Source organism: Condylostylus longicornis, unplaced genomic scaffold (genome assembly GCF_029603195.1).
Source record: "Condylostylus longicornis isolate FDR11 unplaced genomic scaffold, ASM2960319v2 ptg000048l, whole genome shotgun sequence".
Classification (NCBI taxonomy): Eukaryota; Metazoa; Arthropoda; class Insecta; order Diptera; family Dolichopodidae; genus Condylostylus; species Condylostylus longicornis.
In genome coordinates, this window is record NW_026578017.1 from 20254538 (window position 1) to 20281716 (window position 27179).

The window sequence follows — 27179 nt, forward strand, 5'->3', positions numbered from 1 at the left end:
TATAATAAAAAGGAAGCCTTAAATATCAGTACGTGCGAGTAATTTGCAAAATAGAACCTTGGAATTTCACACACATGGCATATCAATTCAAAATTACATATCTCTACATTCCCATTTACTATAACACTAAGAGAAACGAATGGTTAATAATTATGTAAAAAATTGAAACAAGAAAAGGAAATATAGTTAACAGTATTCTTTGTAGATATCAACAATATCCAACAGTTAAATACCTAAGCAGAAATATCATATCGTAGGAATATGGAACTGTATTAAATATTAGTGTCTGATTGTAAAATCTAAACTTGCATTTTCAAATCCTAAAATAATTCTAAACAGAACCCAGCGCTTTTATAATAAATCGATAAACCTTACCGATTTATTATAATCAAAATAGATTAGAATTATCATATAGCATTACTAACAAGTTACATGTAGGCAAATTTTACAATATTTTCTAAAATCTTTCATTATTTTAAACTTATAATTTTTTTCAAAGCATAATATGTACATTAATTTAAATTTATTTTTTATTTCTTAGCTTATTAACAAAGCTTGTATTGGAAATCAAACGAGGAACGAAAAAAGCTAAAGCAGTTCTTAAAACATTTAACTGTAAAATTTTAATTTTTATTTGATATAACAGGAAAATTAAATTAAATAACAATTTTTAAATTTTTATTTAGTTTAATTTTCTATACTTCTTTAGTCTTAAATTTTCTATACTTTGTTGAAATTTATATTTAACTTTATTTTTATGCTGAAAAATTTTTGCTTTAAGCTATACAACGTCAATCATTAAAATAAAGCAAAATTAAACTTTTAAATTTTAAGTTATAGACTTAGTATTAGACATGTTCTTCTGTTAACAATATTGAAACACAATATAACACAAATAATTTAATATAATTTGTAAGCCAAAAAAATAAATAATAATATATGTAATTATGTTTATATAAATATAAAGTATATATTTTACATAATATAAAAATTAAAAATAAAATAATTATAATTTGAATTAGAGTATAATTTAATTTTTGTATATATATATATAAAATAAAGGTTTTTGTTTTCATTTAAATTATTTATATTTTGTTTTTTTTTTTTGTTTAAATTTGTTTTTTGTTTATTTTTTTTTAATTTTTACCTCCTGTCCTATAATTTTTGATTTCCCTTTTCCATTTGAGCTTCCATCATTTCCGAATCCATTTAAATTTAAATTTGAATTCAATGAAATATGATTTTCAATTTTAACTTTATTTCTTGAATCAGTACTATAACGAACACTTGTCCATTTTTCACTTGCCTATATTTGTATATATATATATATATATATATATTATATAATATAACATACACAATAATTATGTATAATATTTTATAGATTTTAACATATATATATATATATATATATACATATATATATTTAATTAATTGTTTTCATATGTTTTTTTATAATATTAATTATATTTCTTTTTTATAATATATTGGTTATAACATAATAGTAAAGAGTAAATTTTTTATAAAAATTTTGTAACAAAACAAAAATTATAAGAGTATGTTATTTTAAAAAAAAAATAATTTTATTATATATACCTAAATTAAAAGAAAATATAACAGATAACAAATTGAATATAAAATCTGTGTAAATGAAATATTTTTCGAATTATAATTAAAAAAATTGTGAAAAAAAATAAATAAAATTATAATATAAAAAATTTTGTGTAAAAAGCTATTATTTAATATTATATATGATTTGTATTTTTTTTTATAATATTAAAAATAATTATTTTATAATATTAAATATGTGTATATGTAGATAAAAATTATTGTTTTTCTTTGTTTTAATAAAATGAACATCTTTAATTTTTATACTCCTTTATTTTATTAGGTAGATATGTATATAATAATATAATAAATTATGGAATTGATTCAATTTGTTTTTAAATAGCCTTTCAATATTTTGTAGTACATTATAATATTATAAATATAAAAAATATTGTATAGAGTTATGTAAAATCATCTTGTATGATAAGCAATTAAAAATTTTCCTTTAAATTTAATATAGATATTTATATTTTCATTTATAGTGTGTATAATTGTATTTTGAATTTATTAAATAAATAATGTATGTTATTATAAATATAAGATTTTTTTTATATATATTCGTAACACAAAAGTATACTCGAAATTCAATATATTATTATATTACTGTTATATGGTATTAAAATTCTATTAAAATGTATAATAGTTTTAATTGGTTTGTGTTTTTTATTTATTTTTAACGAAGTGTGAATATAATAATAAAGCAAAATAATCAATAAAAATATTACATAAATTTTTTTTTAATTTTTAATAAAATACGAGTATCAAATATGTATAAAATATTCTTTATATTTCCTATTGTATAACAAAATTTCTAGGTATATTATGAAAAATATTATATTATCATATGTATCAAATAGAGTGTATCGTAAAATAAATTTAATAAATAAATTAAATATTATAAAATAAATGAAATAACAGTAGTTTTTGTTTTTGTTGTGTTTTTGTTTTTATCTATTTGGTAATTTTGTATTATAGTATGTTTACAATATTTTCAAGAATGTAGTTTAACATTTTTTGTGTAATGTATTACACCGAAGCTATAAGGCAAATTAAAATTAATATAAATTTGGATGTATTATTGTCTGAAACACTTTATACGAGAGAAATGAAAATTTGTTATACATTTTTATTCAAATTCACTTTAAAAATAAAATATTTTAGTTTAAATGTTGAAATACTTTTCTCATTTTACAATGGAAATTGAAGAGATTTCGAATTTTTTACTGAATAAAGAAGTTGAAGATAAAATACTTTATGATATAAAGAAGTTGAAATAAAATAGTTTATGATATAGTAGTAGTAATTATAGAAATTTTTCAGCTTATTTAAAAAAAAAAAGAACCACAAAAATACGTAAGTGAAAGCGATTCAAATAAAGTATCTTTACCAACCGAAATTACGCAAAGTAAAGGAAGTTCTTTTTTTTTTTAATTTCAATAAAGGATCCTTGATATCCCACTTAAAATCGACTATAAAACCACTCGTATGATAAAATAACTCAACATTATTCAAAAAAATTATAGTATGTATTATTTTATTAAGTCAACAAAATTGTCATATTATTAAAATGCTTTAGCTCTTGGAGGAGCTGAAGAACATTATAGATGAGGAAACTAGAAGAAGGGGAAACTTTCTTTAGTTTGATAGGTGTACTGGTGCAACAACAAGAGCCCTATGGCCGAAGGAGAACAGTGCAAGGACAAGGGAGCTGTTGCCTTTGAGAAGAAGGGATCTCAGCAGTTGACATTTTAACGGACACGGTTTAATGGGAGAGAGGTTAAGAGACAGGGACGCGGATGGCTAGAGATCGCAATTGTGGTTTATGTGCATCACATGCTCTGTAAATTCCCCGCTCTAATACGAAGGTGAAAACGCTTTTTGGGAGGATGTCGGAGATTTGGCGGATTGAATCTACTAAACTTTTTCAAGGAGCTTTTAGCAGGGGATAATGTATTGTGGAGGGATGCCGATAGGCCTTCTATTGGTCTAGTGCTGGGTGGTAGCGTTTAAGGTGCCACCTCCCTTCGCTAACTAACTGACTAATTAACTTATTGTTTAGGGGAAATCAGCAATTAGTGTCACAAATAAAATTTTAAGCTGCAGTGTACAATTTCTTATATTTATTATTATAAAGTTTTTTTTATCTTAGGTACTGTTACCATAGGTTAGCGGCTAATCTATTATAGGTTAGGGTATATTATTGTAGGCTTAACATTCTTTATGTCTATTGTATTTTCTACTTCTAGTTCTATTTTTACTCTATTATAATATTATTTAAATTTTAAAAATTACAATATTCTAATTATGTATTAGAATTTTAATTCCTTGAACGTCTTCTTCTAATATTCAGTTTTATATTTTTATTCAATTCATTCGACACTAAAAAGGAATTTCTAATTCAACTTTACAACAAAAATTTTCATTAAAAATAAGTATGGTATTTTTTAATTTTATACATTATTCTATCTTAATCTTAATTATTGTGTTGAATACTATCTACATATTATATGTGTTTATGTTTCTAATAAAATTATAAAGTAAATGGTGATATCATTTTCAATACTATACAATATCTAATATGGTTTAATTGGCAATTCATTTAATTGGCAAAATTCCAAAACTCAATAATAATATAATTAAGTGTTTAAAATTCATTGGCATTACAAAAAGAAATTTAAATGGTTGATTGGATATAAATGAATTTCCGATATAGTGATACTTTAATAGAAGGTAAGGTTTTCTTTTATAATATAAAACAGGTTATTGGAACATAGTAAAATTTATAAACAATTTAATTTTAAATGTGCAAACATGTAGTTATGCCAATTTAGGTACACGTTAACCCTTTCATTTGCATTACTCTATACAAATTTATTCTTGTTTTAGTGATCTTTTTTTTCTTAAAATATACAGAAAACATGAAAAATATTATCTTAAAAGCTAATCTCAGACTCTTTTCTTTTCAAGAGTACCACTTTCTAATAAAATATAATGTGTTTGAAAATTTTTAAAGAAATGTCGCCAATATTTGAATTAAGGATTAAAAATTATTATTTTTTTATTTACTTTTGTGTTTGAAATCAAATTTATGTAGACGTATATGAAACAACACTTAATAATATTCACTGAAAATTAATATTCGTATATATTTCAATGAATATTCAAGCCCTGTTTAATAAAAGAACTTATAATATTTAATGAAATAATTGTTTTTGAATTTAGGTGGAAAATTAAAATCTTATTAAAAATTTATTTTTTGTCAAATAATATTTATTTTTTGATTTTTTAATGTGATACACAAAAGTTTTTTCCCGCAATTACAATTAAAATAAGAATTCAAACAAATAGGTACTTATATGCATAGATAGCTTCATGTAATATGATATTCATTTTAAACGTGTGGGACTATATTAACATGCAAAAATTTAAAAATTCGTAGGCAAAATTATTATTGAATTAAAAATTAATTTTGATTCAAAAGAATTTCAATTTGAATTTTTATACATAAATGTTATTCTTTATAAATAATTTTATGTATACGTAAACGTTAAATTACTGAAATGTTAATGATCATAATAAAAATATTAAGCTGTTTATTAAGAATAATATTATTAAACAATGTACACATATATTATAATTATTCGTAATAAAATAAACTTTTACCACTCAAAGATCGATTTTAATGCAAAAATATTGTCGCTTAATCGCTTTAAATATCTTAAAATAAAACGGTGGAAGTAATTGTGAAACAAAAAAATAGCAGAGGGAATAATCAACACTCATTTAGAATACGTATTATAATATTATGATATGGTACAAGTTCAGCTTTAATATTACATACAGTAATTTGTTAGTTATTAAAAAAATATTTGAAAGAAAAGTAATACAATTTATTATTCAATATATGAGCTCAAACTGTTGCATAAGCCAATTTGTCAGAGATCACTTCTAATATGAAATTATTGTCTACAAAAATTGATTTTTAATATTTTCAGTACTATTCTTCAGATGTACAAGGAACAAATCTAATAACATAATAATATTAAGTTTCATTAATAAAATAGTGTTACATAACTAAAATAGTACATTATATAATGAAATATACAAATTTATTTGTAACTATTTACATAAAATAAGTTTGTACATATTATATGTTACGTGTATAACTTTAATTTAAATTAGTGATGTCATATAACAGATTACTACAATATTATATTATTTATATTGAATTTCATTTTTAAATTGGATTATTTAATTAGAACTTCTAAGAATTCTTATATTATATTAATTAAAAATAATTAACACTATTTTCGTATTTTAAATGTACAACTAAGTTTAAAAAGATATTCAGTACTATCATGAATTTCATTCGTAGTTGTGATATTCGGAAAATCACGAATATCATATTTCTAATTACGAATTATTAAAATTCTGCTCTGAATATTCGTAATTGAGTAATCATAAATTACGTTCGTAGTAAAAATAACCCTTGAAAGTGTACGAAAGAAATAATCACCTGTAACAAGCATAATTTAAAGAGAGTGATCACATTAAACACTCCAAAAAATGGTGCTGCCATTGGTGGTTCATAATCTCTACGAAAGTAATAATTCAAACGTCGTAGCTAAGTCCGTAATTCGTAGTATTCTACGAGTGAAACTCATGACATGGTTGATTATATGAATGAGATTAGGAGAGTAAGTGTGCTACATATTATATTATCTTTATGTATGTTTCTAATTATTGTCGGTGCTGAGTTATCATATTTTTTACGAATAAATTCAATTACAGAACACAATGTTATTTTAATTAAATTCAGAAAAATTCTAAAATTATTAAGTTTATATATGTATGTATGTATATAACATATAAAGAGGTAATTACTATTAAAAATTTATAAGGAAGAATTCATATTTAGCTATATTTAAACGGATTTGATTTTAAAATAATTTTTTTTTAAGGAAGGATGTGTAAAGGTATTAATTTCATAAGCATTTTTGTAATTATTTTAATAACAGATTTAGTTCTGAAATTATAAAATTATTTTATGACTTGTAATGATTTTATTATTGCAATTATGTATTAACTATTAACGATCTCACGTTACAATATTTAGTAATAATAATTAAATAATTATCATTAGAAAATTCAAATAATTTATTAAAATTTAATTTACTATATTTACATTTATAAATCAATGATACAAAATTATTTCATGAGATTCTTATTATGAGATTCGTATTATCACATTTCAGTAAAATTTAGAATATTGATTGCATAAAGTAATGACTACTGACTATAATTTAAAATAAAATGAATAGCTAATAAAATTTATATTTGAAAACTATAAAATATATTAGATTTTAGTTAAAAACTGGTTGTCCTATCTATCTACATGAAGAATTATTTTAATTTTGTACCATAAATTTAAAGAAAAATTGTAATACTAAGGAGTTGTAAATAGTGGAAAACCAAATTTTTTAATATGATTTATTGAAATTAAAAAAATAAAATTATCTAAGATTTGGGCTTTTTAAAAGATAAGTATAGGAAGTCTACATTTATAACATATTTCATTCTCTACATTTAATTTCCAAAATTAAACTATAAATTTTGACAAAAAAAAATATAATTTTTCATAACGAAAGTCGACAGCTTTCTAGTAGAAATGGGAACAAAAAAGTAAAAACAAGATAAATAGTTCTTTTATTTTAAATTTAAATTTTGATAATATATTGTTGAGGGGCATGTGTTACTAATTTTTATGATATATTAAACAGATAAATGAAAAATTGATTTAGTGTATAATGAAAAGTAGGAAAACTCATATATTTTTTAAAACCACTCTCTTGCAATAAAGAAAAATTTATGAAAAAGTTGGTTTGGAAAAGTTTCTCCTTTTCTTAGCTAATATAATGCTAGATAACGTTTTCGCCAATGTTTTGTAGAAAAAGTTTGTAGCAACCCGAATTTGATAGGTCTTCAAATTATGATTATTTCATATACTACTTAAACAATGTTCCTAGATGGACCATCTGAAGAGGATGGAGAGGGTGAGATGGTTGAGCACATACTTCACTAATATGAGTATATTGCTCATTTAGGTTGGGCATGAGAATCACCAAACCATAGGATCTATGGTTCACCCTTTTCATGTCCACCATAGGATCTATGAAAAGGGTGAAAAAACAAAGGGACACTTAATTTTCAATTTCAAAATATGTATGCAATGAAGAAAATTTTTGGTTATCCGTATATCATTTCTAGTAAACTCTACAAATACTACAATTTGCAAAATTTTAATTATGGAAGTATTTTAAATAAGGGGAAAAGTTATTTTCATTATAAAATTTAAAAATTATTTTAATTAAAAAATTTTTTTAAGTATTATGCATAATACGTAAGTTAATTGTTTCTTTCTTATTTAATAATAGGAAAAAAATTTGGAATTTTTATAAAAATTCATTAAAAAATATTTTAGTGTTCTATAGGATTTAAGACAAAATGCAGACACAGAAGCAATGCATCTGTAACGAATGCAATGCTAATGGAAATACGTTATATCTATGTATATTACGTAATGTATATATTATATGACTGCTTAATAGTTTGATATTATTGTAATTTTAATTGAATAGAATATAAATATATCCAGTTATATAAAACTGTAGATGCATATATTAACAGCATGTTAGTTTTGAACAAATTTGTGTGTATATGATTAAATTTAATCGTGTATAAAATATATTATAAAATTTCTTGAAAAATTGCATCGCAAATTATTAATATTTTATTTAATTGCACAAAAAAAAATTATACTTAAAACCACATAAGAAGTTTTTCTTCATTTGTGTAATTTTCTTCCTTTTTTCCATTTAACACATTTTAATAGAATTAACGTGGAGGAGGAGTTAGAATGAATTGGAACAGAAATTTTTGCCTTATTTTGTTAGTTTCTAATTATTATTCTTCCTCCACATTTTATTCTTATGTTTTATTGCTATGGAAAGTTTTCTGCATAAGAATTTTCTAAAAATTTTCTCTAATGTTTTTCTCGTTATTATTAAATTTCAAAGAATCGTCTTGAGTAAATACATATTTGAACACATTGAATCAATTATAATAATTTTTTTTTAATATAAAAATTCAAAATAATAAAATTACATGATAACAAAAATCTTCTTTAGAAGTTGGTGGTAGAATTCGTGGACAGAGCAAAAAATTTTAAGTTATTCCAATTTTAGTGGAGATTTTATTTTTTCTTGAAGATTTTATCAGTCATTCAACTTGCAAATTATTGATAAGAAATTAATTGCTTGTTAATTTAAAAATTGTCAGCCATTCGTGACTTATTGTAGCTTTTAAAGTTATCGCCTATAAAATCCCTTTTCCAAGTATAAAGCTGGAAATATGCCCAAGAAAGTTAGACAACAGTTGCCGAACGGTTAAGAAACCCCCTCCAAATTCTGGTTTCTATTCAATTGTCAAATAAAAATATTTATTGAATAGAATAGCTTGTCACTTTTAATTTACCAACTCTATAGCTATATCTTAATCAAATACCATTTGATCAAGACTTAGTTTCACATTATTTAATTTAATCTTACACGAAACTCATATTACACGAAACTCATATTTCTCACTAACAAAACAAAACTCATTAATTAAATATTTTATAGATATTGTCAATTAAATTCACTAAAGTCAAATGACATTATATAATATATATATACATTATTAACAACTTATCATATTCAAAGTATCCTTAATATTATGAAATATAAAAACAGGATACGGATTTTTTATATAAGAGGATATTCGCTATTAGCTTTCAAAGGAAAGATTTCCTTTGAATTATACAACTAGTTAGTTAGTGTCTGTTCAACCTTTGTTAAATTCTACGTATTGTCATATTGCAACATTTTACTTAAAAGGATTATTATTTATTATATATAGACTTGGAAAATTTATTCACTTACAGTAATATTATATATATGTCATATTATAATATTGTATTTGGATTTTCATTAATAGGCAAATAAGGAAAAAGATTTTTTTTTTAAAAGTGTAAGTTTTAATACTTTTTATACTTGTTATATTGTTATGACGTATAAGTGATGCAATTATAGGTACATGTGTAACCATCAATTCTACAATTTTAAAACTTAGTGTGAGATATGCGATATATTGATGTTGGATGATCAATAAGCAGCGTTATTGTCTTTGTAGCAGTTTGTTAGTGATTTTTTTATGTAGATTTTATTTGTAAGATACAACATTTGCGCTATGATACACATATTCATGTAACAGGCAGGCATGTACATAAAAAATATTATTAGGAATTTTTTGAATATAAACATATATTTTAACATTTATTTCTAATGAGAAGATGAAAATAATAAGACGATAATGAGGAGATACTTCGCAGTATAGAAATGCACCATTGTAATTTCAAAATTTCTGTACATTCTTGTAAAATATTAAACACTTTCAATAATTTTTACTATCCTTACTAAATTGAAAAATCACAATTCATGTAAATTTACGAAATAACTATTGGAATATACTATCTAGAATATTCAAAATAAACTATCACATTTTCACTAGAAACTAGAGCTAAATATTATAAAATTAAAGTTGAAGCTCAAAAATTAACTTTAGTTTTACTCAAATATTAATAATTCACTTTATTATTATGCACTTATTAATTTTTTTTCTAAATTTTTCCAAAGAAATGGGCTTTTTCGCGCAACTGGTGTTGTTATGGATTTAAAGTAGGATCAATAAGCATAATACTTATTATAATTTGTGGGATCGGAAAAACTTTATTTCGAGTACTATGGTATAGATCCTCGTACATGTTTCATATTATTTTAATAAATAATTTATTAATTTTTCTCGACGAAATCCTATTCTCTATATGTAGTAATAATATCTAAAATCATTAATGATTATTTTACAAAAAAAAATTCTTTACAATTTTTCATAAGTGTTTGTGCACTCTTATTAAGTATTTCATTAGAAATGCTGTATAATTATTATAATATTATGTTAAATCTATACTCATAAACTAACTACGAATAAAGTACAAGTTTAATAACCCTTCAAGAAAATTTTTTTTTAAAGTCAAAAGGTATCATAACTATACTACTGTAATTTCACAAATTTCATGATCTAATAAACTTTATAATTTTTAAAAATCATTCAACAAAATTCAACTTTTTTTTAAGAGTTTGAGTTTTTTTCTAAAAATATATATATATATATATATGTTAAATAACTTAAGCATGAAGAGAAAGTGAAGAAATAGATTTGTAGGAATGTATGTTAACTTTGACGAGATATAATATTAAAGAAAATTGTTTTTAATTTTCTTGCAATTCCTTAAATCAAATACTATAATATTATGTATAAGGTACCAATTTGCAAAAACAATTTAATTTAGGTCATTTTCAATGTAAATGTAAATACAACACGCTTAAGAATATTTTAATGTGACCTATGCAAATACAAGTAATACATACCTAGTTTATGTGGCGCGATTAAAAAAAAATATGTGACGATTATAATGTACAACAAAATGCTTGTATGCCTACTGAAGTATTTATATACTAAATGTAACTGGTATGTATCTAAGTAATTAAATATAATAATTCGATATACAGCCATGGTGTAAATTTTTTTTTTATTTTATAACTATAGTACTTAAGTTTTTTTTCCCCCTTTAACTGAAGGTATATTATGTGCATCTAAATATGTATGTGAAGTTGTTTTGTTTTTAAAGGACATACATATTATGTGAATAGTTTTAAACTAAGTATGCTCTTACAATATAAATAGGATTGGAAATATAAACTAGTCTAGTTTATTTTAATGTCATAATTTACGTACAAATGCCATAGGATACGTAATGTATGTATAATTGCATATATATTTGGGTTTTTATTAACATGAAATAATAGTTACATATAATTTCACTATGAATAGTGGAAATGTTGTCATTGTGTGCTTCACAACCTTAAAAGAGTAACCCACTTTTATTTTACTTAGCGCGGAAAATTGGTAAAATCCGGAAAAAAAAAACAAAATAATTTTTTTTTTGAAAACCAAAGATTTCAATTTTTTCTTTTTTATTTTATTGAAAGGGTTTATAATTTGTAACGAAAAGAGAAATGAGAGAATTTATAAAAGAAAAAAATTTTGTCAAAATGTAAACGAAACCTTTGATTTCACCCTAAGAAAAGCAGTATGTACGATATGCTGTTGGTTTTTAATTTTGAGGTTGAATGCTTGAATAAAAAGGAGTTCAATTAATTATTGCAAGAATAAAAGAAAATGGTTTATTACTAAAGCAGACATAAAAAATACAATAACTGTTTGAAAAAATTTTGTTCTGAAAGAAGTTAACAAATTGTGTTGTTTAACAACAAAAATATTGAAATATTCCCAAAGATTTTTTAAAAATAATTTTCTTTTAAAAAAAATTCATCAATTTGAATGTCAGTGTGTTATTCTTAGATATTTCGACCAAATGTAATGTGTGGCAAATTTGAAGAACCAGTAGAAGGAACAACAACTATTTCAATTTTTTATTTGTGAAAAGTTCAAAAGATATCGTTCATAATGCTACTATATAGTATGTATACTTCTGATTCCATATTTCAAAGCTAGAAAACATTTTTTTTTAAACCATCCAAACCATTTTCAAACCACTTTCAAATATAGTAGGTATATTGCATGAGTATTCATATATACATATATTTACGTGGATGAGGTATAACAAGGTGGTATATTGCATACGTATGTGTAGAATACAAGTAATATTTAAATAAAAATTCACTATATATGACGTTTATATTTTGCTATTTGTTTTATATTTTACTTGTATACGATTACAGATGTGTGCAATATAAATTTGTAATAATATTATGTATGTAGTACACGAGACTATATAACTATTATATGCTCTTGATGTTATTTTTTTATCCAAATTATAAAGTGATGGTAGAGTGATATTTTTCTATATTAAAATTTTCTATTCATATTATAGTTATAATATTAGTTATTTTAGATAGCCGTTATGTAAGCATTAGTTAGTAGTGAACTCAGTCACTAAAGTGTATGTACCTATACGTGTTTGTATATGAAGGAAAGGAGGGATTTTTTTTTTGCAGCAGCAGTACAAAATATTTTTTTTTCACTTTAAATTGAAAAAAGTAAAGAGATTTTTTTTTTCTCTGTGTGGTTTTTTCTAAAAAGCAAAAAATGTTTTGATTTTGAATTTTTTATTAAATTGAATGAATAAGAATTGAAGCGTATATGAAATACTAAATTTTTCCAATATATGTATACATATAATATATATAGATATATAAGATATTAGCGACATATATTGATGTTTTTAACGAACCTTATTGCATATAATAATAACGAATGTTGTGATGGCACTAAATTTCACGATATGAAAATTTTTAAGAAGATGAAAATCGTAATCTGTTTGCCAATCTGCTTGCAGCTTTCTGTATTTCAATTTCGGATGAACCGATTTTAATGATTAAAATATCGAAAATTTAATTATAATTAACGGATCATTTATTAGAGGAAATTGTACTCAGAAATCGAAGCCACTGTATTGAACCAAATTTACTCCTTTATAGGGACATATTATGTAGATAATAATAGCAATCGGAAAGCTCACAGTGTTCTTAAATTTGCACGCATAAGAATTTTTTGGGATTTTGAAATAGTAAAGAACAAATACACATTGCATGAGCTGATAGCAATATATTTTTGTTTTTTTATATAAATATTTTTTTTATAATTTTAAATATTTATTTATTTTATTTAAAATTTTTAATAAAAATTTAATTTTGATGTTATTGTAATTCAAGAATTGTTTTTATTTTGAAAATTCGTTTAAAACTCGAAATTTTTCAAAAAACAACAAAAAAGCAAATATTACTATTTATTTATACTTAGAAACATATAATTAATTAAAACATTTCATGGAGCTGTGTAGGGAAAAGAGATTTCTGTTAAAAATTTTAATTCTTACATACGTAAATACATATTTAACGTTTTGACCAAAATTTCCCATTAAAATATGGCCAGTGAATAATTCAGTTAACTAAACCTCTAAAATAAAATAAAATGTATAATATAATATCAATAAAGAATGCATTAACAAGTTGTAAACTCATAAAAAAATCATTTATTTTAAATTATATTTACATTTCAATAAATTACGAGTATCTTCCTTGTTATCCGTATACTTAATAGCTCAATAAATTTATTGAACACAAATATATTCAACATTGTAATTCTTGCATATTTTCATGTTTCGGGCTACAAACAAATATTATATTCGTACAACTGTATGCTTACATTCAATTAATTTTTTTTTTTATTTTACAATATGCATGTGAAGAAATTTTTTTACATATAAATTTTTAGTATACGAAATACTTTATATTATATGCATTTCGAGTAATTAAAATGCATTTATAAAAAAAAATTTATAAAAAAAATTATAAAAAAAAAATGTATGCATAATTTATATTTAACGAAACAGCATGGGATTTAAAAATTTGGTATTTAAAAGAAAAAGTAAACGTTAAAGGATGCAAGTAAGATCTACATTATGTTTAAAAGTATATATTATTATATTTGTTATGTACCTAAATGATGTATGTAATATACAAATTTATATTTTGGGTATAATTAAATAACACACGTGTACACGGATATAATATGTAGGTGTATGCAATTTTTGAAGGTTGTTAATTAATTTTTTTTGTTTTTTTTTTGTTGTTTCTAAAATGCTTTTTAAAAATTAATTAGTTGGCTTGTTTTTTTTCCTAGTTTTTTTTCTAAATGTATGCATGATTAAAGTAAGTTTCAATATTCAATCAAATTCCAATAAATGTATAATGTAAGTATTGAAAATATTTTTTTAAGTGCATCCTGTGTATTAATGGTTTTTATATAGAAAAAAATTATTTAAGTGGAATGTGTTTTAATTTTTAATATTTTATTGCTTGCGATAATAAAAATTTGTTATAATTAAACTTGTTAATACGTTTTTAAGTTATTTTGGTTAAATTAGAAAATTTTTAATCCTTGTTATTTAAAAACAATAATATAGATTCTTAATAAAGAGTCGAACTTTTCAAAAGTAATAACCGTAGCTATATCGTAACGAAAATCGAATATACATAATATAGACCCCTCACTTATAATTTCACTATTTATTATAAATAGACTCTAAACATTTTGAAAATCTTACGAACCCTGAAAGGTAGTGTCTGTTTTTTCTACCGCGGCATATCATAATTAGATATTAGAAAAAATCAAAGTTGCTGTTAAAATTAATCGTAATATAAAAATCCTTCTTTTCTCATTTTGATATCGTTTTTGTTATAGAAAATAAGTTGTAGGAATCTGAAATTTTAGTAGATCTTGGATATTCATAAATGGCCACCTCTCAAGTTATCACCTCTCGAAATTTTAATTTTAGGCACCATAATACATTTCCGAAACTGTGTGCATTCCCCAATATCTATAAACCCGGAAAGTAGAAGATAAATGCCATGATATCAGAAAATATGATTATTTTGCTTAACTCTCACAATTAACCTTTAAATTGGAGCATTACGTTAACGCTTCTTTAATATTTTTTTCTTTATCCTAAAAGTATGCAATTTTTTAAATAATTTTGCATAAGAATAAAAGCAGTTTTAATAATATCATAGATTGTTGTTAAAAGCAGTATTTTCACTTGTTGAAGAGAAAAGTACTACTTGTTGTAGGGAAAAGTGCTACATGTTTTCGGTTCATTTATATATAATATCATTAAAATATATTATGCACCTAAATATCTACTCTCCCGTTCTACTAAAATGTTTCATTTTCAAATTTCTATTAATCTACTAATTTCGTCAATATGTTAAATTTTAATTAAAAATATTGTGAGCATACCGTTCCGGGTAAATGAACAAATCATAAAAAAAATAAAATTTTATATAAATTATGTATATGTATGTTTCATGTTACATATATGCTTTATATAAATTAAATTATCATAATTATTTAAAATCATTATTATAAATAATTTTTTATTACAAATTGAACAGGAATGTAATTTTTATAAAATTATGAAAAAAAAAATGTTCTCTAAAACTATTACGTTGGTTGAATAAAATTTTAGAATATCTATATTATATATGTGGAATTATATGAAAAGCAGGAATATTAATCCAATTTTAATGAAATGCTATAAATATATTTATATATATAGTGCCCTTGAACGACTCTGTATAGTGGAAAAAGGTGATTCAAACGCTTGAAGGTTAAAGTCATAAATCAAAATCCAAATTAAATTGTATTTGATTAATTTATTTTAATAAGATTAATTAATTTTTTTTTGATGAATTTTATAAAATAATATAGTATTAAATGTCAAAAAATTACGTAATTTTTGATTTAATTTTTGAAATTTGTCTTATTTTAGTACAATAACACAAAATGATTCAATGAATTTTAGTTTCAATATTAACGATATAAGAATTATTAAATTATAATTTTAATAACACTTTTTTTGTAATTCCAAACATAAAATTATTTAATAATAATTAATCACGATTTAAATTGGTATTTAAGGCTAACCAAAGTCTTAAATATACCCATTATATTTGAAAATGATTAGTTTGAGAGCATATGTATGTGTATACAAATACAAAATACTGAGATACAATTGTGTTATACTGATAATATTTTACCTACAAGTATTTTTTAAAATTTTTTTGTTTTTATATTTTAGTATTACATTTGAAAACCTCAATAATATTAATTTGAAGTTATTACATACAAATAAAATATAGTGTATACGTGCTGTAAATTCAATATAAAAAATTTAACTAAAATTTTATAATATCCCAAGAGAATTAAACCACAAATTCATGTTAAACGAAATGACTATACTAGTATATAGTATACTATACGCATTATGCTGTTATTGAAATATACAAAAATTTTTTACTTCATTCATAATAAATTAACATAACATTTTTGTAACTTATAATATTTTTGTACATTACAAGCTTACATTCATATTGTTCATATGGCTAGTTTATTTAAAAATAATAGTATGAAAATTTTTTTACATTTTAAATGTAAAGGAAAATATTATTCTATGTAAACTTTCATAGAATTGTAAATGTTTTAATTGGAAAAATTACTCATCCATAAATTCTAACAAAACAATATTATAGGAAAAATTTTTTAGCTCGGATATTACAGGAGAAACAAAATTATACATTCTGCGTGTATATATCGATGGTGATGCGCATAGATGTGCTAACTAGCAAATTTAAAATTTTGCAAGGCAGTGTTTTTGAAAGTTTGCAAACTATTGTGTGTTTGTGTATGATGAATTCATAAACTTTTGTGGTGGCATAATTCTAAGTGATGTATCCTTAGTTTTTGTAATAAAAACATTATAAGATAGCACTAAACCTTTGTTTTTGCTACTTCGACCTTGCGCTTAATCCATTTGTTCAACACCGATCTCGGAACTAATACCTGTATGTCACTGAACCCGATACCATAGAAAGAGGGCCATTCGAAATTAGTATTAGTGTAAAACAACGCATTTTGAAGAATTTCCTACTTAGCATAACTCTGCACTTCACCACCGATTTAATATAATAAAACACTAAAAAATAATAATATCAACAATATCCTCTTGTTATTTAAATAGACCATACATATAAGTAATAGGCCATACAATATTCATGTTCATTCATTTTTTTTTTGCTAGAAAATATTTTTCATGGAAATTGTAAAAGTTTATTATTTTCACAAAATACCATGAAAAATGTTAATGAAAAACAAAAAATTACAGAACAGAAATATGAGAAAATTGAAAAAATAAAACAACTTTTTAAAAAATCATAGATAAACAAAAGTGTGTCTTCCCATTTTATAAAACCAAACCAAAAAAAAAAACAAAACGAAACCTTATTTACATTTAAAAACGTGAAGGCGAAACTCAACTGAAATAAATTTCAGTTTTATAGAAATAAAAAAAAACAATAAATTACGCAACGAAACGCAATTTTAAATTCATTTCCTTAATTTTTAAACTTTAAATATAGTTAATAATGGAATTTGATAACTTTGATAAAATAAGGACTTTTCCTGTCTGTGCAACAATAATTGTTATTATAAAATTATTATTCAAAAAAGTTTCAAACAGAAAAAAAAATGAATAAGAAGAAACTTATGGGGGAGTGTATACTGGAGAATATTAATGAATAAGTTTATTAGAAAAGTTAGAAAAAAGTATGATATGAAAATAATATTATGCAACATTTTGTATGATATTCCGGTTTGAGCACGAAAATACATATAGGTGTAGTATTTTTTAAAGATAGAAATGGTCAGCTTGGGACAGAATTATTTTCGATCTTTAATTATAACTATAAATATATAATATATGCCTTAAGGTGTCCTGTATACTGTATAATATAATTTAACCTTAATTACCATGTTAGTAAACTTTTGTATGATTGCATTAAATGAGATTCATACCAACAAAATGTTGATTTATTACATGAGATTTACCGTCTTTTTACGGACGTCATTTAGATTGAGTTATTTTTTAAGGTATAGTAATTTTAAAATTTCTGTGTCACATCAAATGCCTAAAATATAAACAACCAAAAATGTCTACTCACATACAAAATTTTTAGATTCAAAATAATGTCCAATTTGTATTAAGCATAATTTCTAACAATTTTTGAGTGGAAAACTTGGTCTTTATATTTGGCATCCTCTAGTAGATAATGAAATTCATTATTTGTTTTCATTATATAATTTATTTTTCCTGAAATTTCTCGAAAAAAAAAAACTTTTTGTATAATGTGTTTAAAATTTCTTTGCTTGTATTTTTTTTTTTGGTAATATGGGAGGAAACATTGTTGAATTATGTTGTTATTTTATATACCCACAGCCATACATAAATTGAATAGGAGAATTTTTTTCTCTTTAGAGAAAACATTTTTTTCCAATTTTTTTTTTTAATGTGTTACTCAGAAAAACAAACTTTCAACTTAAAATAATATTGTATAGAGACCATTTTAATAATAGTGGCAAATCTTCAGTCGTTCACTTGACTTTTAATTGACTTTAGTATGTTTATAATACTATGCCAGCTACAAAATATTTTTCAATTTGAAGTCATTTCAAATATTTTAATATAGAATGCATTTCCTTATTGATAACAATATTATGGAGGTGTTTATAAAATTATTCACAAGTTAATTACGATTTTCTTCTAAATCAAAAAAATTAAAACAATTTTTTAATGAAAAAATTTACAAAAATTTTAATATAAGTCTCAAATTTCAATTATTCTGAAATATATGATAATCTGGTTTGTATTTGCAATAGTGTTCAAGAGTAATTGCTTTCTCTTGTCACGCTGAATTAGTTTAATTAGAATTTTAAACAAATTTTATTTTTTAACACTTATTATGCTTTTAAATTTAATCTGTACATCTTCATGTTTACAATTATCAAAACCCAATTCTAAATTTAGGTGACATGTGCCAGTATATTGACCCATATCATTTTAAAAATTCAGTTTTAGTTCTCAATTGCTTACCTATATCATTTTTTTTTTCCAAATTTATATGCGAATCATATATAAGAAAAATTTTTATATTTAAGATTTAGTTTCTGTAGCTAAGTGTGTAAAGTTGAGGAGCACTAACGTAAAATTATATAAAAGCTATTTTCATTTGCAAAATAAAATTAAGTAAGAATTATTACTTTTGAGGTTATTTACAGTTTGAGCGTAACACTATGTGTAGCTGAAAATTCGTTTTATATTTAGAGAGATGAGAATACATTTTCCAAAATTGTGAAGTATTATTAATTCCTACATGAAATTTAAATTTTAAGCTGTTACAGAGTATATTCACTTGAATTTTTAAGATGATAAAAATTTCAAATGCTGCACTTTGATTTTCAGAGGAAAAAATTGTAAACTTTTAAAAAAATGTGTGCAATATTATTAATATTATATTAATATTATTATGTGATTCAGAAAAATTGTCTTTTACTGAAAAATCGCTTTTTAAAATCATAAATTAAAGATAAAAATTTACAAAATGAATGGATAATAAGCAATTTATTATTATATCCGCAAGCGATATGCAAAAAAAAAGACAAAGAAAACTGCTTATTCATGAAAGAGTACTGCTTTGCAAGAATAATAAATTCAAGTCGCTTTCAATTAAAAACTAAGAGAGGATAATAAGTATTTTGTAAAAAAAAAAAATATTGGACCGGAAGAGGAATAAGTATAAAAGTTTAAAAAAATAAAGCAAGTAAAGTTTTGATTTTCACATTATATAGGGCGAACGATGCAAGGAATAAAACTATAAATTTTTAGAAAAAAATTGTTAGAAAGCAAAATTGTGAAAAAGAAGAATTAATAAGAAACCATTTATTTAATATTCGTGGCAGAACGAAAACTTTGGTTATTAAAATATTACAGAATAGTTAGCAAAAAAAAAAAAAATTATGAAAATTCTTAAAGTCGAAGTTTATGAAAACATGAAAAATAAAGTTTTCTATTCATTACGAACTACCGAATTTGCTTTTTCTTTAAATATCTTTCGAGGTTAAAATAAATATTTTTAAAATAAGCTTATGATTATGAAAATATTTTTCTTTGTTTAAAATTATAAAACCATTTAAAAGATTTATGCGTTTTGTATAATTAAAAGTATGAATAAAACAATCATTACCTAACATCTTATTATTCAAAAATTTTTCTTAAAACTTTCACATTTAAATAATAATGACGAATTTATGGTATTTGTAAGGCTGTTATGAATTTTACTCTGTAGAAATAAAAATTTTTTTTATTAAAGTCTGACTAAACTTTATGATTATTTAATTTAGTGAATTTGTTGAATATGCATTAGGTAAAATATTTCATAGGTCTATCAATCTTAAATATTTAAATTGCTCAATTTTTAGTAATTCTCCATTGATAATGCATGAAATTCGAAATATTAATCCAATATTTTCGATTAATTATAATAAATATGCTAGAATTTTTTATCAATAAAAAATTGTTTTGCAAACATTTTCATGATTGCACTTTCATTTTATATTAAAATAAATTCCAATTTAAAATAAATTTAAAATGGAGACAGGCATCAGGCGGTAAAAGGAAATTTTATTGTTACCGCAACATAAATGTAATTTTCTCGATTTTCGGTTTTAATTATAATTTTAATATTACAAATTAAAGGATACAAACATTACAAATATATGAAAATTTGCCGTGAGATATATTTTGTACACACTTTTGCATATATTTTATTTAAGAGTAGTTGAAAATGTTCTGACTCGCATATTTTGCGAATTTATATTCGTTACTGTTTGTATCTACGGAATTTTCCATATATCATATATATAACAAGTTGCTTTCAATGACATTTCATTATTTTAACCTATATTTTTTTTATTTAAAGTGAAACCATAATAACATATCCGTTTCACTTGGGAATGCACTTTTTGTTTTTGTAGTAAAATTGTGAATATTGTAATTATGTATTGAAAAATTAGAAGTTGTTCATTCAATCAAAATGTTTGCGAAAACTATTTATATACATTTTTTCTTTAAAAAAAATTTTCTTCTTCATTTTAATGTTTTATGTTAATAATTTGAATCATTAGTTAATAAATTGCTGAAGGCATCCCTCGTTGGTATTTCTAATAGATTGCAATTTTTATATTTTTTATTCTAAATGAAGTATAACAATTAATAAATTTGAAAATTATATTAGATTTTAAGTATAAAGAAATTAAACATTTTAAAAATTTTCATTAGTGAAATTAAAAATAAATAATTTTTGAGTCAATTGTTTTGATTAAATCCCCATAATTTTTATTATATACTATACTATACCTAAATATAAAAATTAATATGAAATTTTTTTGAAATAATTTGATGCACAATATAAAGAGAGTAAATATATTTACGTGCCCTGAGAGAGTTAGTAGCTTTTTTATTATAGGAGTAATCTTATACGAGCAAACTTTGTTTTGAATACAAATTTCTTTGTCTCAACTTATTTCATATAATTGGCGAACCAGCTAAATTATAACATGAATTATAACGTTATAGAAGTAAAATTACGGATATTTTTTGAATATTTTAATATTTCTATATACTGGGATCTACCAGACCTATTGTAAAAATATTAAAAAAAAATTAATTTTGCTCTAAAATTTTTTTTTTTAATTTAATCATTTTTATCTTTAAAAACATATTAAAAAACATTCTTCATTCAGCAATTCATTGTATTTAAATATTATTGGAAAAGAAAACTTAGTAAATTCACTAAATTAAATCAAATAAAAATAAATGCTGTTGGGGTTTACTAGACGTCAGTGAGAGTATCCCAAGTTAAAATATAGTAATAGAAGTTAATATTGAACATTAAATATTTTAAATGATTTATTTGATATTATATTATTTTTTAGATATTGAAATTTCACTTAGCTTAACGAATAAACAAAAATAGTTTCTTCATACAAACTACATAAATTTAAAAATTTTTCTACTCGAATTTTTCAATTAGTTCATACGAGTATCTTTCTGGTTTTAAAATTTCCAAAATCTCATTTATGATCAGATAAAATTTACATGTTGTACGTATAGTCTACATTTTATCAACTACAACATTTTCAGTAAAAGACAAATAATATTAATAGTTCTAAATTGATTTTTGATAAGAACACTATTATATATTTAAAATTTTTAAATAAAATATTTAAAAGATAGAAAATATAGTAGATACTTTTAAAAAAAATTAATATCCCTTTTAATTTAAAGTCTTAAAATCTCTATTAATTTCTATATATATTAAAAATTTTATAGCTAATTCTATTTAAAAAAAAAAAATGTTTGCTAATCAAAGTTAAAACTTACCATTTGTTACAGATAAAATTTAACAATATAATATCAAAATTTTTTAAAAAATTTATAAATTGTATAATATTATTATTTAAATTTTTAATATGAATTAAAAAAAATAATAATAACAATACTATTATCATTCTATATTAAACATTTAGTTTAAAATACTGAATTGTTTTTTTTTTCTTTTTTTTTCTATATAATTAATAAATTTCTGATAAAATGATAATTTCTTATGATATAATTTATTATTTAATAATTATTGTATAATTAATATAATTATAATATACGTTTTTTTCCTGCTTATTTAATTTTTGAAATTTTCAATTTTTTTTTTTGAATTTAATTTAATTTAAATTTTATTACTTTTAATTTAATTCATAACATTTTTTTTTCTATATATTTTTTTTTTTTTTGTAAACTAATTAATTGATTTTAATTTGTTGATGAATATTATCCAAATATTATTTCTGTACTGATATAATTAACCTAGAAATTAATAAACCCTTTATAATTCAAGGATTGAAGTTCTAATTAATTAATTTTGTTTTAAATTGAATTGTAAAATAAATATATAGAGAATAATAAAATTTAAAATCGAATTTATGAAAAAATAAAAATTTTTGTTTATTATATTTTTTTAATTTTTTTCAAATTTTTGTTAAAAACCCCGCAAAATCGCGAAAGAAAATTATTATAAAATTCGAAATTTTCTGTAAATTAAAATTTTTTAAAAAAATATTTAACCGTATAATATATATTATTAATAACTTAATAATTATATTAATATTTTATTTTAATAATTAAAATTTAATATTGACAAATTTTAAAAAAATGAACACGTCAAAAGTTCAACTACAAATAAACTTAAAAAAAAGGAAAATTTCTATTTTATTTATAATGAAATATGAAAGAATTTTGAATTTCATCTCTTTTCTTTTTGTTCTTGTTGTTGTTGTTGCTTTTGTAATTGCTATTATTTTTGTAATAATTTTATTGTATATGAAAACGCATTTCTTTTGTGTATATACACACTATTATATACATGGTTTAAAATTAATATAACTGTTATACATACATATGTATGTATGTATTCAAAATAGTTTTTATTGTTTTAATTTTTTTTCTGTTATTTTTCTTGAACTCATAGAATATAATGTCATGTATATGTTCGTACATTTAAGAAAGAAATCTAAAAACAAGAAAAGGACCAAATATGAAAACAAAAATATTAACAATGAACCAACATATTGTATATAAAAAAAAAATAGCTAACAAACAAGAAAAATGTGGAGAAAGAAAAAAAAAACAAAAGAATGAAAGAAAAATTCTTTCAAATTGCAAAAAAGGAACAGATGCTGCAATAAAAAAATAAGTAAAAACAAAGAACAAAAATCCCTTGGTATACGGATAAAAAAAAAAGAAAACAATATAAAAATTATCAAGAATAAAAACTTTTCTTTTATCAATGTGAGAACTTTTTTTAACATCAATGCGCGTTGAAAGGCATCTCGAACAAAAAAAAAGTGAAAAAAAAAAAAATTGTACAAAAAATTAAATATTTGAAATAATAGAAACGCTCCCTCTCCTTGCGTTTTTTTGTTCATTTTTAATGCACAATATTCTGTGTATAATGTTTATATTTCTACCATCTTCTTATATATTATATACATTTTATATTTCTATGTATTTATTTCTATATTACATTTTTAATTATTATATTATATACACTTCAAATAATAACTTTTCAAATAAAAAAAAAACAGTAAATATTTTATATACAGTAAGTATTTATTGAACAAGTTTTTTTTTTTTTTTTTGATTAAAATAAGAGCAAATCCCGAAATTGCGTTATAACTAGAGCATATAAAAATGGAAACTGTAAAACTTTACTTATTTTGCAATCCTGATAACCAACATAAAATTTTCATATCTATTAACAAAAAATCAAATATATACACATAAACACATACCCATAACCCATGTATATATATTTGTCTGTATATGTGTGTTGAGAATTGCAAAACTGAAAACCCCCACTATTTTTTTTTTGTTTCTTATTCAATTTACCAAAACAAAGAAAAAAAAAAGTAAATTTTCTTTTTTTTTTACATTTTTTTAATGCATTGAAATTTTTTTTTATTTTGTCTGCATTACATCGCCCCCAACATCAACTACACTATAGAACTCTGTTCGCACTCTCTCTCCCGTTTTTTTCTGCCCTATTTCTTCTCTTATTTTTTAACCCTTTTAATATGTTTACTCATTCACTTTTTCAGTATTTTGTTGTAGATATATTTGATTTGAAAATTGAATAGAATTACAGAAAACTAACCATTGAAAATAATAATTTTTTTTTTTGTGAGAAATAATAAAACTAGGCAAAATAAAATTAAGGTATTATAGTACACCATATCTGAATATATATATATGTAAGTATATACAAATACAGGTACCCTAATATAACAATATTATAATCATAATATTGGTGAGGGTGAAATTTTATATTTAACACTTTTTCTGTTGTTTTATAATTTTTGTATTATTGCACGTTTTTAATTTCATTCTTTATTACTTTAAAAAAAAATAATAATAAGAAAAACCACATAAAATCAGAAATTTTCATTTATTTGTTGAATACATAAATATAGGTATACATTTGTATATAATATTTAGATTATTCCAATATTAATGCAAATGTGGTGAATATAAAAATATTACGAATATTATATACACAGAAGTTGAATCTGAAAATATTTAAAATTTTCTTATTAAATTTTTGCACATTATGGGAATTATAATATTTGTACAGATTCATTTAAATAATGAGATTTTTAATGCATATGTATGTATATGCATGTAATTTGTGTATACACATATGATTGTAATAATGTTATGTTTTTAATTTGTTTTTTTTTTTTTTTGAAATAATATTTTCCATTTTTAGTATAAAATATTATGAATAAATAGGTGAAATTGTTGAGCAACATTTTGATGCAACATTTTTTAGCACATTAACAATATTATTATTGTCAATGTAAATAGAAAAAAAATTTAATTGAGATAAAAATGTCACATGGGTATTATACGCGTATAATATTGATAAAGAGAAAGAGAGAAGCAGAAAGTTTCACTCTAGGTTAGAGTAGATTTTAAATACTAAAAGAGCAGATTTCCCAAATGATACAGAGAAAAAAATTAAAAATAGATTTTTTTTTTTTCATAATCAAAACAGAAATAGGTGAGCAGCCAGAAAATAGTGATAATTTCGTATCCTGCTATCTACAAAAACAAATATATTCCACTCTGCTAATATTAACTACATACATACATATGTGAATACACATGTGTATATAATATATGTATATGTGGTGCTACAGTAATAAAAATATGAGTGTGATTTTGTTGGTATGAAAATTGTGTTTCAATTTTGCTAATTTGTTTTTGTTTTCACTTTAAATTTTGTTGTGATGTTGAAAAAGGATTTTAATAAAAGTGAAAATTGTTATTCATGCATGCATATACCTATGTACATACATATACCTATAATTTAATTGAATTTCATTGCAATACGTAGATGTGTACCCTACATGAATGTTTTTTTTTTTTTAAATTTCATACATTCAAACTCTGTACTATTTGTAGTAGGCATATATTTAAAGTTTTAAAATACATATTATGTATGTACCTAAGAAGAAGAGGCAAAGATGCATGTATTATTTTATGTACACTCGTATACTGTGTTATATATTATAAAATATACCTACGTATATACATATTAATATTTTTGCTTGCTAATACAAAATATAATACAATATTTTTACTTTAATTTAAATTTCTACTCTCTTGAAGTTTTCATAAATATTCTATGAGTTCAAGAATGAAAATTTTTTATTATAATATAAATATAAAATTGTGTACACAAACACATACGTAATTATGTATAATATAACAACGTAGGTGTGTTTTGTTAGTGTTACCGATCAAGAAGAATTCATTCATTAAATTTATTATTGCTGAAATTTTTCCAATTTTGTTAGAAAACTTACACTTTGTAAATATGCATTAAAATATCTTAATTAATTTTCAAATAAGGCTTTTAATTATTTTATTTTAAATTAAATTTATTGTCGTTTAAAGTACCTTTAAATTGAAAATTTTTAAATTTGAAAATTTGATTTTAAGAAATTCTTGAAGATACTTATTAAAAATGAAATTGCCCTTTTGTTTTTTATTAGATACAATATTTAAGTACAATATTTATTAAGTACAATAATACCAAAATAAGCTATGCGTTTAGAATTCTCTTAAAAATTTCCGAAATAAAACTGCTTATCTTAAACTATATATGCTCAAAATGGTATACTGCAGTTGTCAATAATTTAACCATTTACATTTTAAATATTCATTCACATATGGATTCGCCTGTCTATAACCAAATGACTAATGCACAAATATAAGAGCAAAAAGTAATCGCTCTTATTCAATTTAACATAATAAAAAGTATAGCATCTATATACAAGTATTAGTTTTTTTTTGTACATTTTATACCGTTCATAATGTTTTTAAT

General features: G+C 22.0%; 1 protein-coding gene across 4 annotated transcripts in view; it reads right to left on the reverse strand.

Annotated features, from left to right (window-relative positions):
• Positions 1–27179, reverse strand: part of LOC129611219 (potassium voltage-gated channel subfamily H member 7) — a 125178-nt gene that overhangs the window by 66524 nt on the left and 31475 nt on the right. For all 4 annotated transcript variants that reach the window (XM_055524228.1, XM_055524229.1, XM_055524230.1 and 1 more), the window contains exon 2: positions 1148–1306. In XM_055524228.1, the coding sequence (XP_055380203.1) occupies positions 1148–1306 (159 nt within the window). The remainder of the gene's footprint in view (positions 1–1147; positions 1307–27179) is intronic.